Below are 16,816 nucleotides of genomic sequence, written 5' to 3' on the forward strand. Positions count from 1 at the left end.
CATGCTAGCTGGTTCCAAATAGGTAGTCTTGCGAGTCGTCGTGAACCATGATTGTGCGTGTGTCACCAAAAATGACAGGTGCAGTAGCTTTTGCAGTAGTTTTCCTCTTGGCTTTAAAAAGAGGAAGCAATGTCATGCAGCTGTGTAATGGTGCTGTTGGGCTACAACATTCTGCTGCAACTTTGGGTGCCAACAGATTCTTCAAGAAGCGCTTTGTACAGACGATGATGCTAATGATTGATGCTCGCGATTTGTTGCATGCCCACAAGTGCAGACGAGAGGAATCGAAAGGCACCTTTTTTGTTGCTGTTGACCACAACCATTATAAAGCCTCCAAATAATAAAGTCAAGGCAAGTTTGTTTGTAGCTTTTTTTTTTTCATGGAACTTCGGAAAGTGATGAAAGGAATGAAATGGGGCATCTTCTTAAGAATCTGTTTGATGCGTGCAGACCACATGATATGTCTTGAAGAGTTGTTCGCGTAGCATTCACAGCATTCAACAGATGGTAAGCACGATAATCATTAGCTAGACTTGGCACATGACATATCGCTGTGGCAAGTTTGGGGTGCGATCATTATGCGGGAAAGAAAAAAATTGAATTTTGACGACAAAATTTAGGGGTGTAATCATCACGTACGCGAGCGCGATCATTATGCAAGTAAATACATTAAGTGTGAGACATCTGAGCAAATTTTTAAATAAATATATTCAAATTGGTTTTCTCGCTATGCATTGAGAGCATGTCTCATGTACTTTAACAGAGAAAGCTAACTAAAGTTTGCTGTTAACCCTGGTTTCCTTGTAATTACGCTAACCACTTCTGCGTCATGCTGTTGTCGGAAATTTTGACCAAAAATGGACAAAATATTTTATTGTAGAAGTTTTTACGATAGACACCACAGACAATCCTATAGTCTTGCCTAGAGACTCCAAAAATGCATAGCAGGGCGGGCATCCAGGGGTTGTGTTTATGTTCAGTTCGCACCATTGCCTTCACGAGAAGCGCCACTCTCAGAAGATGAGCTGTGTGCATGGAGTGACTTCTTCACTCATAGAGCAATACACTTAATCTTCGAAATAGCTTGATTAATCAGTGAAGTCATCTGTTCTTTTTGGTTAAGAAGCCAACAAAGCTTGAGCTACTGACAGTGCCATTTGTAGACACTCCGCTTACCAAATTGTTTTACTTCTTCCACAAGAATAAACTAGCTCTTGTTTGAACTGCCCTACGGCGTGTGTGCTGCCATTTACAAGAACAAAGCACTCAAATGAAACCAGCTTGTCCATAGTCGTTTTTACCAGAAACGCATCAACAAACCCAGCCCGTCCAAGGCACGAAAAGGGTTAATCTATGCTTAGGCTCTTGTATTATGCACCAGGACAGCAAGTTAATGTAACACTTGTGCAAGTTTTTCATGTAACAAAGATACATCCAAGGTGGAACTAGGCCAGAATGGTCAGTCAGAAATCCTGATTTAGATTAAAAATCATGAGCTGTGTGTGTCTTGTGCAGGCTAACCACCGCTTTGCTGCTTACAGGTTCATGCCTTTGACCAGGACCAAGGGACCAGGCTTCAATACAGCCTGCACGAAGCCCCAAACAATGTCACTGCAATATTCAACGTCACTCATGACTCGGGGGAGCTGTACCTCAAGGCACCACTGAAAGGTGAGCATGCAAGCTCGTTGATATACAAGACACAGCAGGTGAAACAAGGTCTGTGGTGAACTTGATTGTGATATAATTGTGGAGTCCACCATAACAGTTAAGGGAAGATACTAGTTTGGAATTTTACTTTCTTTAAATTTTCAGTATAACGAAGTCTGTTTGTATGCGATTTCAATATAACAGAATTCTTCTTCCGCAGCAAAGGAACGCCGAGACAATAAATGGAAACTTTTGCAGACGCAGATGGTCAAATGATTGAATTACAAGTGACTACTTGCAAACGCACTTCTTAAAACACACGCGGTGCTACAAGAGCGGCCACCGAAGTGAAGCCGCATCATGTTTCATATAAAGTCCAAGTGCAATAAGATCCTATCACAGCACCCCGTGCACTTTGTGCTTTAGGTATGAGTGAAAGCGTGCTAGGATGCGGAAGAAAGATGGTGGCTGCAGGCACGAGTGCCACCTCCCGCACAAGACAAGGAAAAGGGGGGGGAGGAGCGAGCTTACGATAATGTGATCAAGCGTGTGCAAGGAGCAGGGGGAAGAAGGTGTAAGCTGGCACGCGTCGAGATTTCTTGCACGGGGCCGTGGCTGCACATGGCTGTAAGCGTGGCTGAGCACATACGCAGCCGCACAACCTGCTTTAGAGGTAACATGCCAGGTATCCAGAGTGGGCATGCTGAGATGGAGTGTCATCATGTAACCTGTCTTCCCGCAAGTTTAGTATTGAAGGTTGCATAATCTTGCGATTTTAGGTGACCCATTGAAGTGAGAGGCAGACGAAGCATTCGCTACCTGATGCAGGCGCTTTTCATGATAGCGTCATCCCAATGCGGACAATACTATCAGTCGCGGGGGCAGAGTGCAGGCGAAAATGTAGCTGGCTTCGCTTAATTTGTAGCGCCTATGTGAAGATATCGTCAACCTGTCATGAAACCGTATCATTAATTGCTGACTCTCAAATTCATCCGAATGAGTTGTTTTCTCATTCAAATTTGCTTTCTTGACTGCCCAATTATTCGGAAAATTCTGTGCCCCCTTTCTATGTAAGAAAAATCGATTGGCGACTGTACTTATTTGCATAAAAAGTCAAATTTCAGTACAAAGAAATTTCGATATATTGAAGCAAATTGCCGATTTTACCTACTTTGTTATACCGAGATTTAACTGAATGCAATCAGTTATTGCATACCTCATATAGATTTTAAGTAAGGGTGTGTGAATACTGAATAATATATTTTAAACTGATTATCGAATCGTATGGAGAAAAATAAGCCAAATACCACATCGAATACCAGAACATTTTTCACAAAACTTAATGCTTGCAAATTTTGACCAAGAAAACATGGTGCTGCAGGCGCTCAGGAGTCTCCTAGCATTGCCGAACAAGAATGCAGCAACCTATCAGCTAAATTACGTATGTAGCAATCAAGATATACTGTCACATTTCGGTATATCGAACAGTGTGGTGATCACGACGATATAGCTGGAATTCGGTACATGAAATCACATAAAATGCGTCAAAAACTTTTACAGATCAATCGATGAATGAACTGTGGCATAGTAAATGTTCACTTGAAGCTTCACACACAGTATTTATTTATTTGACTGAAAATACTGCAGCAGTGTAGCCTGCTACTTATTGGCAGTCGCGTGCTGTAGCACGGAGTCCTCTCAACGTAGTCTAAACGATCCACAAGCGATAGGCCGATGCCCTCTATTGTGCCGCAGTAGCGGCGAAGGAGGGCCAAAGCACTCACAGCTTCAGTTGAAGTCAGGAGCGGGGCAACATCAGCACTTGCGGATCAACCTCGGCAGCGTCTTCGTTTGGCCGCTTCTTCCACTACGACCTCCATGTCCATCAATCGAAGCATTTTGAAACACTGTCATTTAAGAAAGTATGAAGTGGCATCTGCCAAGGTGTCTATGAGTGAGCCCGGTGAGTGCGTGCTGTTGCACGTCTTTGTGGATGCAAACCGCCATTTCTCGTGAGGCGCGGCAGGCGCAGAGTGTGGCACCGAGGAGGACTCACTGCGGCGAATGCAGGGCATTGTTCACGTTATCGAGCTAGCCAAGCCGCTGCATGCATACACGGCTATGTTCAAATGGCACCCTCGGCGCATTCAATATGTGCAGCTATAGTACGCAGCAGTCGGGAACGCCCGTTGCACCGCCACTGTCTTCGAGGGTCTTGTGGGAAAGCTCACCGCCTGTCAGCAGAGCGCACATGGTCTGGGGCGGCGGAGTTCGATATATCTATTTTATATCCGAGCCTGTTCAAAATAAAAAATAAGAAATGCATGCGATTTTTCTACTGATATAGAAAGTTCAATATACGCAGTAATTCGATATACAGTGAAGCCTCATTAAACCGTAGTTGGCCGGAGCTCGGAAAAAATACATACTAAACGGTAGTACTGTTTAACCAAAATAGCATGAGATCGCCCACTTACCTGTCAAAAACGGAACACGGAACTCAGAGAGAGTGCGATGAAAGGGGGAAAAACATGCAGTATTTATTCACATCGCGTGACAAAAGTATTATTTTCATTTGATGCCGCGGCGGCCTAGCAGCGACGACAGGGGCCTCAAACTTACTGAAGCTGCATGCCAGCTTTTCAGTGAGCCCCCTCTTCTCGGCAAACACTCGCATGGCAGATTCCTCGTTAGCGTTACGTATTCACCGTGCACGCGCGCACTAGCGCTGCAGAAGTCGCGGGGCACTTTTTTCATTGCGGGGTGCTGTTCTCGTCGCAACGATTGCATTCATGAGGCTGACGTAACGAGCAGCTTCTGCCACTGTTGGGCCTGAATCGTCCGTGCTGTCGCTTTCCCTGTTGTCCTCTTCACTGTGGCTAGTCGACACTTCTGCAACAACAGAGGCAACGATGGCAAAAAGTCGAAGCTCGCTGCTGACTCATGTAGCTGCTAAGTGGTCGTAGCAGTGCTACCGTGCAACTTCGCATTCCAAATGCCACACACCGTAGTCAACAATAGATCCCTGTCATGTGTCAGTGCCGACTTCTTCATGTCACGTTCGATAGCACGAACAATGTGTAATTTTTATTCTGTGCTGAGCACCAGACGTCTTTTTTATCCGAGCTTTGGCATGACGCGAGTCCTAGCTTGCACGACGCCACAATGCTCTCTGGCACGGCGCTTAAATGATGTTGATGTTGATGTGGCTTCATGCGCAAACTCATAGGGCGCTTGGAGGTCATTGTTCAGATCTCTGAGGCTTGTTGTTCTGCCGGGCCGCCCGATGGAGACGACGCACCACCGTGTTTGTGCGATGAAAAGTGGAAACCGACATGTACGCAATAAGCTGGCACGGTTTATGCAGATACAAAACACATTATGTTTAATGGCCGCTGAGTCGGAGATTTGACTTTACTACTTTTAAAACGAAACTACTGTTTAAGCGGGTACGGTTTAACGAGGTTTTACTATATCCATATTCAATATATCAATATTTGGCTGTGCAGTAAAGTCTATTCTTATTAAAGGGAACTCTTAATTAGCATGTCAGCACTGATTACAGCTCAGTTCTAGTATAGGAAGGTCTGGAAAATATTGTTTATGAATAGAATGTCTCTTGAGTAAGTTCAAATGCTTTTTTCTCTCTGAAGCTAAAGAATTAGTGATGTTGTACTGAATACCATTGACATTCTAAGTGTAATAGTGAACCTGTGCTTTATGGCAATCTTCATTGCATAGAAAGTTTTGCTTTCCAGTTTTTCTCCAAAATACGGAAAGGCTTTCCGACCTTTACGGTAGGGGGGTTATCGTAAGGTCAATCTGCACAGCATATGAAAGGGCCTACTGGGCGTCGTGTGACTTGGATCACCATTACGCAAGTAGCTATCATTGGCACTATGCAGGTTGATCGCATTCGGTGCCGACAATAAATGGCTGGCACTGTTTCATTGTCAGTTTCTGCATGTGATGCCACCTGTCAAAAATTCTGAAATTGAGATGGTCAGGGTAAGTTCACGTGATGCCCCCCCCCACCTCATGCCATCTGTTTAAATGTATCTATAGCTGAAAGGTCAGCGCACTATAGTTACATGCACTTTAGTGCTGGCTGTGTGAACCCAAAGCTATTCTTATGGTGGGTTGCTCGAAGCTACAAAAAGTGATCGATGGGCATCTACAAACGGCATCGAGAACGAAGGCTGCCGTATGGTGTGAGTGTGCCGCAAAGATAGTGGCCCTGTGCAACGTTGTTGTCATCCTGTACACTCGCTTTCATTTGTGAGGTGGTTTGTCAGATTTCCGAGTGTCGCACAGCTGCTGTGAATAGATCTGCATCTATTAGGCACTGAACTGTGTGGGGATTCCACTCTGCGTGCGGCTAGGGCTGAAGGCGAGCTCCGGATCTAGCCCCACGCAGTCGCTTTGTGTTACTCCCCAACCCGTAGCGCGGGAATCGCGGCTATGTCGGGTTCGGCCGAATAAGGCAACCAGCGGCGTCAACTGTAAAAACATTTATTGCTACCTGCAATAAAGAACACTGCCTCTCTGTAATTGTAATAAATAGGCTGGCCTCGTTGCCCGGGATAGTCAGAAGTCAGATAGTTAGGCAAACGAGGTCACTCACAGGTTGTGGCAGGTACTCCAGTCCGGCAGGTTAGGGGTCCGGCGTCAGAGAGAGAGGGTTTCCCCCGGTCGCGCTGTTTGGTACCTTTTTTCTGGGTCAGGGGAAAAATCTGGTGAAAACCTCGATCAACTTATCCATGATCACTCGTGCCATCAGTTTTCGCAAGGGGAAAAGTTCAACCTATTTACTGAAGTGATCTGTGACTACCAGCAAGAATTTGTTCCTGCTCAGTGTGGTGGGATACGGTCCCATGACGTCACAGGCCGCGATTTGCCAGGGAGTCTGGCTGTCGATAGGCTGCATGAAGCCGGGTGGTCGTCCACCTCGGGGCTTCACGCTTTGGCACACATGACATGAATGGGCGTAGCGCATCACGTTCCGTTTCATGCCTGGCTAGGTAGCGAGGCGACACAACTTAAGGGGGGACGCAACTTTCACATTGTGAAAAATTGCCAGGAAGCTGATTTTTTGAAAATCCCATTTTCAGTTTTTATAACCCTTTTTCTTTCTGATACCCATATATCATCACTGTAAACCACTTAGAAGTGCTCTAAAAAATTTGTTTTATCAGCCAAGGTGATGAAAAATCTCGCGGAAATCAAGAAAGAACAGTGTTTTTCAAGCCACAATATCTCCGGAACGGCGCGGCCGAGCGCCGCCATCTTGGTCTCGTTGGAAAGTGCATTTCTCCGCCTTCAAATTTACCGCTTCAGATATCTCCTCCATACAGAAACAAGCGCACAAACAGCAAATGATTGAAGGTCGTGCCGGAGTCTGCGATTGGCCGCGCCCGCCACGTGACTCTAACGCAGTTCACCATTGGTCCGGTGCTCGCGTCGTCTGCTTGGCTCTTTGCACCTCACGAGTCTGGACGCCTCCACTCGCCGTAATCTCGACGTATCGAAACGGGCACTACGCGGACATTGCAGTAGCGTGGCCGATTCCTATGCTTGTGGACATTTCAGACTCGCGGCTAAGCTTTGCGAGCATCGGCGACGCGGATTTCGCGACCAAGATTCACACGCGGAATCCTCGGACATGCGGCTAAGCATTTTGCGCCTGGGGAGTCTCCGACTCGGCAATCAAGCACATCATGCGTGGACTTCTCAAACTCTCGCCTAAGCGTTTTGTGCATCGGCACCTCGGACTGCGCGAGTAAGCGCATCGAGTGTTGACTCCTCGAGCCCGCGACTAGGCATATCGTGCGTTGTCACCTCGGAGCGCGCGAATAAGCGCATGGAGTGTCGACTCCCTGAGCCCGTGACTATGCATTTCGCACGTCGGCACCGCGGACTTAGCGAATAAGCGCATCGAGTGTCGAATCCTCGAGGCCGCGACTAGGCATTTCGCGCATCGGCACCTCGTACTGCGCGGCTAGGTACTTCGCACGTCGGCACCTCGAACTGCACGACTAAGCACATCGCGTGTCGGCTCCTTGTATCTGCGGCTAGGCATTTCGCACATTGGCACCTCGGACCCGCAACTAAGCATATCGCACGTTCACTCTATTATCATATTGTCACGATAGCTCATAACAATATCTATCATACCATTCCTTCATAAAGAGAACCTCATCATGAGCTCTGTTCACTAGGCCCCTTGGGCTGGCACAGACACCTGGCTCATACAAAAGTATGATTCTGGAAAGCACCTAGCAGCTGCAAATCTATCACTGGCTCTCTGATCCTAAGTTCTACAGCCATTGTCAAGTAAAGATGACTTGGGAGGCTGCTGACACTCAGAGCCTTCATTCAGTAACATGGTCAATTCTACCAAAAGAAAAAAAAATGCCTCACTGATTGTACTGGAGATTGCTATCAATCGGGCAGCCTGCTGGTACAGGCTGCCTGAATGTACACTGGAACTATATACATGCCCACACAGAGTTCTGCACGTCACTTGGTTTGAAACTTAGGCACCATGCTCTTTGTAGAGCAGCAGCAGCAAGGAATGCCCTATAAAAAGAAAAAAGGGGGGAGTGCACCAGACCAGAGGCCACATGTACAAGAAGCCCCACATCACAAAACACCCCAAAGACTACAAATTTGGCGCCTTTTAGAGAACTGAGGAGAAGGTGAAACTTTGAGAGCCGATTTCTCAAAACTGTTTTTCTGCCTTTCTTCTCAGTTTCTGGAACTGATTTCTTTGTTACCGTTTAACATATTTTGACTCACTTTTTTTTTTGTCACGTTCCTTGGGCTGTAGTGCAGGTCGTGACATTCTCGCTTTCTTATCTTGACCCTTTGTAAGTTTACGATATGGCTATTCGTCTACCCCGAAAGTGCGCTTGATGCAAAGGTAACATAAAATATGGCACTCCAAATAATTTGTGTTGTGAAAAAAAAAAATGCAAGAATGTCACGACCTTTAGCATGCACTTGGCTATGCAGTCAATACTTAACAAGCCTTCTATCACGTTTTTTATGTTCCCCAGGCTCTCCAGAAAGTTAGAGGGAGAAAATTGTGCTCAATTTAATTGAATTAAATTTTCTCAAGGTATCACTCTGAAACTTTTAGGGAAACATCAGGAAGACATCGTAAACATTTGTGCCAATTTCCATCAAAATTCATGAAGAAATAAGGAAGTTGATTTTCAAAGCCACGTCCCCCCTTAACATGAGTCTTGGGGCCACTCGCGTGCCCAGCGATGCACGAGTCGTGAAAGTAGCGTAGCAGTGCTCCTCGCAACACGCGTGGTATCACCACCTTAAACACCTCACTTGTGTCGTCCTCGGTGGGAATATACCTCAGCAGGAGGCCGTCGGAATTCAGCAGGAAAGAATCCAGCGCACTCACAGCATTACCAACTGTTCCCGAACGTGTAGCACCGACAGCAATACCAGTTGCCTCCATGTGTGCGGCGGCCGCGCCACCCTGCTCCCGGAGCTCATCGAGCACTTTTCGACAAAACGGGTGCTTCTGCTGAGCCTCGAATAGCTCCTCTCTGCTGAAGACAACTCCTGCGGAACCGACAACATCTACATGGTTCACGCTCTCGCCCAGGATTGATGGTTGTTGCGCGTCCCTTATTCGGGCTACGACTTGGGTTTCTCCCTCGCCTCGGACTGGCGTTCGCGAAAGTGCGTCAGCTGCGGCATTGCTTTTTCCTTTGCGGTAGCGCACGGTGAAGTCGTAACGCTGCAGCAGCAGTGCCCAACCCGCCAGGCGGCCACTCGGCTTGCTCAAGCGCCTTAACCAAGTGAGAGCCATGTGGTCAGTCTTAATCTTGAATGCCACTCCATCGACATAATAGTCGAACTTTTGCAGAGCGAAAACTATTGCGAGGCACTCCTTCTCAGTCACCGAATAGTTCCTTTCTGCCGGCATCAACGAACAACTGGCAAACGCAACCGGTCGGAGAGTGCCTCCATCTCCTGAAGCAAAATTGCCCCTAAGCCTAGGTCGCTTGCGTCTGTTTGAATCACAAACTCCCTATTCAAATCGGGCAGCTGCAATTCGGCTGTGTCAGCGAGCACCTTCATGAGGCCATGCAGTGCCGCCTCCTGCTCTTGACCCCAAGTCCACCGTTCGTCTTTCCTCAAGAGGTTTGTCAAAGGCGTTTGCAGTGCCGCAAAGTCTGGAATGAATTGGCGATAAAAGTTCACCAATCCCAAAAGGCGTCTTATACCCCTGTCACACGGCAAATCTAATGTCATTTACAACGAATGACATTCGCTGATAATGCCACTTGTTTGCTGTCACACGGTAAAACGTAATGACATTCGTCGAAAATGACATTTACAAACGAATGAGTTCGCCAAACTCATTCGCATTCGTTTGGAACCGAATGTGTATCCTCGACACCACGAGTGTACCAGTGTTTCGCAAACAGTACATGCTTCTTTTTTTGTTTTAACAAAAATTACTATTATTCAATAAATTTTATTACCTGATTATTGCTTTAATGGCATTGAAGTCCAAAACGTGCGTAAATACAGAAAACTACTCTCAGTCCAGTGACCAGACAGCCGTCTTTAGCGTTTGCTGCAGCAGTCGTGTTGGTTCGCACCGGAGCATCGGCCGCGGCCACTTGAATTGACTTTACTTAAAAGCATGCCCGTTTTCCTGTGGCACGCGCCAAGAATGAGGATATTAGAAGCCCGCATGCACATCAGAATGGCGATGACATGCAACTGCCCTTCTCGTACCACTTTAGCAGATGTAGCGCACGCGCCTATGGTTCTCTTTGCCCTGTTGCTTGCCTTAGCTTTGGCTTGGCTTGGCTTGACTCCACTTCGTTGGCAATGTCGACAAGTTAGCGATTGAACGCTACGGTTTGAAAGCAACGATCACATATTCTAGTGGAATTTAGCATATTGGAAAATAATTATTGGACAAAAGTGGGTTTGAGGCGTGTCTTTTTTTTTACTATCGTCATTGTCATCATTTTCAAATGACATTAATTTTCGCCGTGTGACAGCGCGCTGTGTTCATGACATTAATCGCAACAAATGTCATTTGTTGGAAATGACAATAGATTTGCCATGTGACAGGGGTATTAGTTCGCCGATATCTTTTGGGGACGGGTACCTCAGTATAGCCTCGAGCTTATCCTCATTTGGCAGGATGCAGCCGTTGTCTAGCGTGAATCTTAGCAGTGCTATTCTGCTCGCAGCTATCTGAGCTTTGTTTGGGTTCAGCGTGATACCCGCGGACCTCAGCCTGTCTAGGATCTCAAGTGGTGCAAGTGCTCCTCGAATGTTTTCGAATAAACCACTATGTCGTCCAGATATGCGAGAGCATGTTGCCAGTTCGCGTCTCCTAGCACTCGGTCCATCAACCTTTGATAAGTAGCGGGAGCTTCGACCAAACCAAAAGACATTCTCTTAAATTGAAAGAGCCTCCGGTGACAAGTGAAAGCCGTTTTCTCGTCATGCTCGTCCATTTCGACCTGAAAGTATCCGCAACTCACATCAAGCGTCGTAAAGTACTTCGCCCCGCCTAGGTTAGACACTAAAGAGGAAATGGAGGGTAGAGGGTACGCATCCTTCTTCGTAACCTCATTCAGCCGGCGGTAATCTACATAAAGGCGATAAGTATCGTCCTGCTTCGGGACTAGAACTGTGGCAGTCGGTATGCTTGACGTCTAGTATGAGAGATGGCGCGAGTGTTTCTCTGCTCACACCACCTGACGGCGGAGTTTCTTGGGCGTAAAAAGGAGAAGGCTCTTCCTCTTTCGCTTGGGGTCGGCAAACTGTGCGGATGTTTTGCGCATGCGCCGATCCATGCTTCTGTCAGACCGTCTCACGAAGCCTTCCCCAGAATGGACGAACACAATCGTTCGAAGTCGCGAATGCTCGCTAGGACCAGGCGTTGGTGTCCAGCATGGGGCAAACATATTCTCTTGTTATCCGGTTACGGTGAGTCAGACTTCCGTGATTTGTCGTACGCCCATCGGCATGTCTTGTGGGTAGCAACTTGGCTAGCAGGCATTAGTCCATGAAAGGTGCAATAAATGCCTTTGTGATTGTTTGCACTACTGTGTTGTCGTTCCTTTGTCCCAAGTGCACGGGTGAGAACCTGTGAGCACGGGTGAGAAGCATGGATCCATGCTTCTGCGAGAAGAAACCATTGGCTCATGTACTTTCACCACGAATGACCAGATGGTGCATCAAGTTATCTGCGTATGACTACAACATTGTCTACAGGCACGGCAAGAGCCATCAAAACGCTGATGCATTGAGCCGATTGCCATTACCAGAACGCACCGACGAGCCATGGCCGCCAGGTGACGAGCTATTGTTTGAAGCGTTGTCGAGACCGCCATTTACAGCCACTGAGATAGCATGTCTGGCACAAAAAGACAGTATCCTGCAAAGGCTATACAAGTCAGTACAGAATGGTACAGTGGAAATACTCACTGGAGGTGGCTTCACTCCTTACCGACAAAGAGCGACTGCAGTGGCAGTTCATCGTGACTGTCTCACAATTGGGTCACGAATGATTATACCAAGCTCAGTGCGATCACACATTTTGGAACTTCTACATGCTGGTCACCAAGGAATGGTAGCCATGAAGAAGTGCGCAAGAAGCTACGTATGGTGGCCTGGAATCGACAGTGTTATCAAAGGAACGGTACGACAGTGCCGTTAATGCCAATCAACGCAGAAGAGTCCACCCAAAGTTCTTATTCCCACCTGGGACTGCCCCTAGACACCGTGGAACACAGTGAATATTGATTTCGCGGAGCCACTACACGGGCACACCTGCTTAGTTGTGGACGCGTACACAAGGTGGGTGGAAGTCCGTTACGTGACAACCAACATCTGCAGCTGTCAGCGACGTACTCCGAAGTCACTTTGCTACTTTCGGCATTCCCCGAAAAGTCGTCTCTGACAACAGAAGAGCCTTTATTTCAAGCAAGATAAAGCCGTTCTACACGTCAAAGGGCATACAGGCCATCACGTCAGCAGCATATCACCCTGCGAGAAACGGCCAGGCAGAACACTATGTGGCAGAACTGAAGAGAGTGCTCCTGATGGATACAAAGTGGATCATGCAGTGTTACTTGTGAGGTTCCTGTATCGGCAACAGACGACAGTTCATACAGTTACAGGGATGACACCTGCGAGAGCAATGTTTGGACGAGAACTTTCGGGTCCCCTCGACCTACTCAAGCCGGTGACGTAAACACAGGTCCATGAACGCCAGGAGACACTGAAGCAATCACGTCACTTCTCAGTAGGGGAAAAAGTGCTTACTCGTCAGTTCTTAAAAAAGCCAGACTGGATTTAAGGTGAAATACTGTGCCGCGTCGGACCATGATCCTGGCTTATAGAGAGCCTCCTCGGAAAGGTTTGGCGTCACCTCAACCACATCAAAAAAACGGAGTCAGACTAGGCAAGCAACCCAAGCGTCAACGGATTGGAGCATAGCAGACGAATTATCGGACGCTATGCCAAAAGTAACAAGTTCTGCTATTCCTCTGATACCTGATGCACTCAATACAAAAGACACTTCCTGTCAACCATCGACCTCGATGTCACAAGCAGCTAGAACGATGCGCCAACTGCGGCCACCAGAGGTTAGGCAGCCTCCAGACCGCTATGGAGACTTCGTCTATGGGAGGAAGAACTGATATGTCGTCAGAAGACGACAACAATGAAGTGCGTGTGCGAAGGCGCTGGCAGCTTTTGGCACGAGCGTGCCTCACGAAACGACCACCTCGCCAGTGCTGGCTCGTATGCTGGAAATATTGTAGGCTACTATGTACCTGTTCCCTTGATTTAATAAATCGTCAGCAGCCAACCACGGCTGTAACGATGTAACAGGAACGACAGTGTTTTCCAAATTACGAAAGTTAAAATCGGAGTGCATTGATTTCACAATGTGTGCACTTGCCAGTAACATTTGCGGCAGCTCTCAGAGAGGCTGGATCCATCATCTGCTTGATATAATCTTGATCGAAATGTCTTTTAAGGCATGCTTCATTATAAAATATCTAAAGTAGAAAAAAAAAATAACAATTTAGGGCCGTTTGTACATTTCCTGTGCTCATTACAGCATGAGCCGCAAGCATGTTAACCTCTAGCGGTCCGTTTCCTGTGTTCCCACCTGATTGGTGATTTCTAACTGGCCTTCACTTCTCCACAGGCATCACAATTCAGCAAAAGTTTCAATACAATGCGATATTCCTGGTCTCCTTTGACGATACTGACACGACCGCCACACACTGTGCACTTTGCCCACTGTTCGAAGCAGATCATTGACCACTGTTATGCTTAGGACGGTGAATTCAATTCCTGGGTTGGAACTGCTTCCACATCCACCAAAAAGGATTGCTTCCGACGTGTGGCAGACAGTGATGAAAGACCCGTGATGGCACTGGCCACGGCTTCAGTATCCGTGGTTGCTGCAGGCATCCCCATCGGTAGGCCACAGGCTTTTTGTTGTTGTCTCCTATTCTTTTCAAGGGAAACACCATCCTGAATTCCTATAACCACTATGGGGTTCTCACACCCACTCTTGGGACAAAGGAACGACAACACAGTAGTGCAAACAATCACAAGGGCATTTATTGCACCTTTCATAGATCAATGCCTGCTAGCCGAGTTGCTATCCACAAAACATGCCGATGGGCGCACGACAAATCTAGAAGTCCGACTCACCGCGACCGGATAGCGAGCGAATATGTTCGCCCCATGCTGGATCCCAACGGCTGGTCATTCGCGCGTACTGTCACGCGAACGGTGGCGCATTCCAAGGCAGCCACGCGAGACGGTCTCGCAGAAGCATGGGTCGGCGCACGCGCGGCACGGCACGTCCGTACCGCTTGCTGTCCCGAATCAAAGAGCCAGCGCCTTCCGCTCCCGCACCCAAGTAACCCTGCCGGTAGCAGCGCAACACTCGCGCCGTCTCTCGCGCTGCGCTTCAACCACATCGACCACCGCGGGTGTCACGCAGGCCACGCGGCGAAGCGGGATTGCAGGAGATGGGGGAAACCAAGATATCCGGGGACGCGCGAGAGTCGCACATCCCCACATCCCCCTAACCTTAAATCATTACATATTCCGGCGAAACATGTCACGCGCTCTAACATCAATGCGTGCTTCGCGAACAAGGTGGTACATGCAACATTGGCCGCACTGGGGAAATGTCCACACGCTGTTCATAACATGCGAGCCGACTGTCCTTGCGTACACCGCTGGCGTCCGCCGATCACAGCAGCAGCTTTGCAGACTCGAGGGCACGATTCCAGGCCAGGACTCCGGAAACGACGATGCAGTGGTCGGAACGAGCAAGCGTCGCTCGCGCCGACACGCCCTGCTGGCAAGAGCAGCCATAGCTGTCAGTGACCGCCGGCTCTTTTGTCCGCCGCCGAGGGTTGTGAGCTTCATGCAGGAGGCCGCCGAAGTCGCTGCACCGAACTGGCCACAGCATCACCATCGTCTGGGGTGACTCGATCGTAGTCTGGGCCAGCAGCGCAGACGATGTGCATGTGACAGCAAGCCAGGGGTGACTCCAATCACGCTGCGTACACTCAACACACTCGGCAAACACTAAAGTAGTGCAAGGGAGAGGAATTCTGCATGCGCATCGCCCACGTGGTACGATGTTCAAGTCGGCTAGCAAAAGATTGGGCAGCTACTCAGATGCTAAGTTCGTGTGAACGAAGCTCGCTTCCTTGAGTCGAACGAGTAATTTCAATTCACGCGAGGCTAAATAGAATAAGGGAAGCAAATTGCAACGCCTCAACGCCACGGTCCACCAGGTTGTGTCCCTCCACGTGCGACAGGCAGCTTCATAAAGCCTTAGGCCTAACGCGTCGCTACCCTGACAACAGCCGGCATCCAAAAACAACACCCAAAATGAGTGCAACACAGGCAGCCGCGAGGAGACGTCAGCTCTGTGAGGTGGTCCTACTCCGCTCGGTGCACACAGCATCTGAGTTGACGGCGCCCACCGTCCCAGACGGTGTCAGAGCGCCCAGTGCCAGGCCTCAATACCAGTCGGCCCGTAGTGGCATCCGTGGCCCGCGGCCACCCGGCTCCCAGTGCCACGACTTCATCCGAGTCAAAGAGATAGAAGAAACTATTTACATAAAAAATTCGGACCACCCACGAGGCTTCCGTACTCACTCGCTTCAGGCTTGCCAATGCTCCGTGGGCGCTGAGCCTCGCTCTCCCAGGAGGCAGACCACGTGGCTCTCGTACCGACGAATGTCATTAAAAAAAAAAACGCTTGTGAAAAGGCTTAGCATGTTGACATGTTCCAACACACTACAGCCACCGTCGCCTCGCTCACGAAAGCACGCCGCCAACGCTAGCGATCAAAATCCACGCTAGCCCTACGCTTCGGTTCAAACAAAGGTCTCAAACAAAGCAAAACTGTTAAATCTATCGTCCGATGCCCCAAGAGCCCCACGTTGGGCGCCAGATATGGGGTTCTCACACTGGCTCTTGCTCTTGGGACAAAGGAACGACAACACAGTAGTGCAAACAATCACATGGGCATTTATTGCACCTTTCATAGGTCAATGCCTGCTAGCTGAGTTGCTATCCACAAAACATGCCGATGGGCACGCGACAAATCTAGAAGTCCGACTCACCGCGATTGGATAGCGAGCGAATATGTTCGCCCCATGCTGGATCCCAGCGCTTAATCGTTCGCGCGTACTGTCACGCGAGAAATCTAGAATTCCGACTCACTGCGACCGGATAGCGAACGAATATGTTCGCCCCATGCTGGATCCCAGCGCCTGGTCGTTCGCGCATACTGTCACGCGAACAGTGGCGCATTCCAAGGCGACCACGCGAGACGGTCTCGCAGAAGCATGGGTCGGCGCACGCGCGGCACGGCACGTCCGTACCGCTTGCTGTCCCGAATCCAAGAGCCAGCGCCTTCCGCTCCCGCACCCAAGTAACCCTGCCGGTAGCAGCGCAACACTCGCGCCATCTCTCGCACTGCGCTTCAACCACATCGACCGCCGCGGGCGTCACGCAGGCCACGCGGCGAAGCGAAATTGCAGGAGATGGGGGAAAGCAAGATATCTGGGGACGCGTGAGAGTCGCACATCCCCACACCACCAACCATTATACTGTA

General features: G+C 48.8%; 1 protein-coding gene across 2 annotated transcripts in view; it reads left to right on the top strand.

The window, feature by feature from the left end:
* The window catches only part of LOC126535883 (fat-like cadherin-related tumor suppressor homolog), a 517,574-nt gene that overhangs the window by 243,764 nt on the left and 256,994 nt on the right, over positions 1-16,816 (top strand). For both annotated transcript variants that reach the window (XM_055073317.2, XM_050182731.3), the window contains exon 19: positions 1,542-1,671. In XM_055073317.2, the coding sequence (XP_054929292.1) occupies positions 1,542-1,671 (130 nt within the window). The remainder of the gene's footprint in view (positions 1-1,541; positions 1,672-16,816) is intronic.

The sequence above is a fragment of the Dermacentor andersoni genome, chromosome 4 (genome assembly GCF_023375885.2).
Source record: "Dermacentor andersoni chromosome 4, qqDerAnde1_hic_scaffold, whole genome shotgun sequence".
NCBI classification, from domain to species: Eukaryota; Metazoa; Arthropoda; class Arachnida; order Ixodida; family Ixodidae; genus Dermacentor; species Dermacentor andersoni.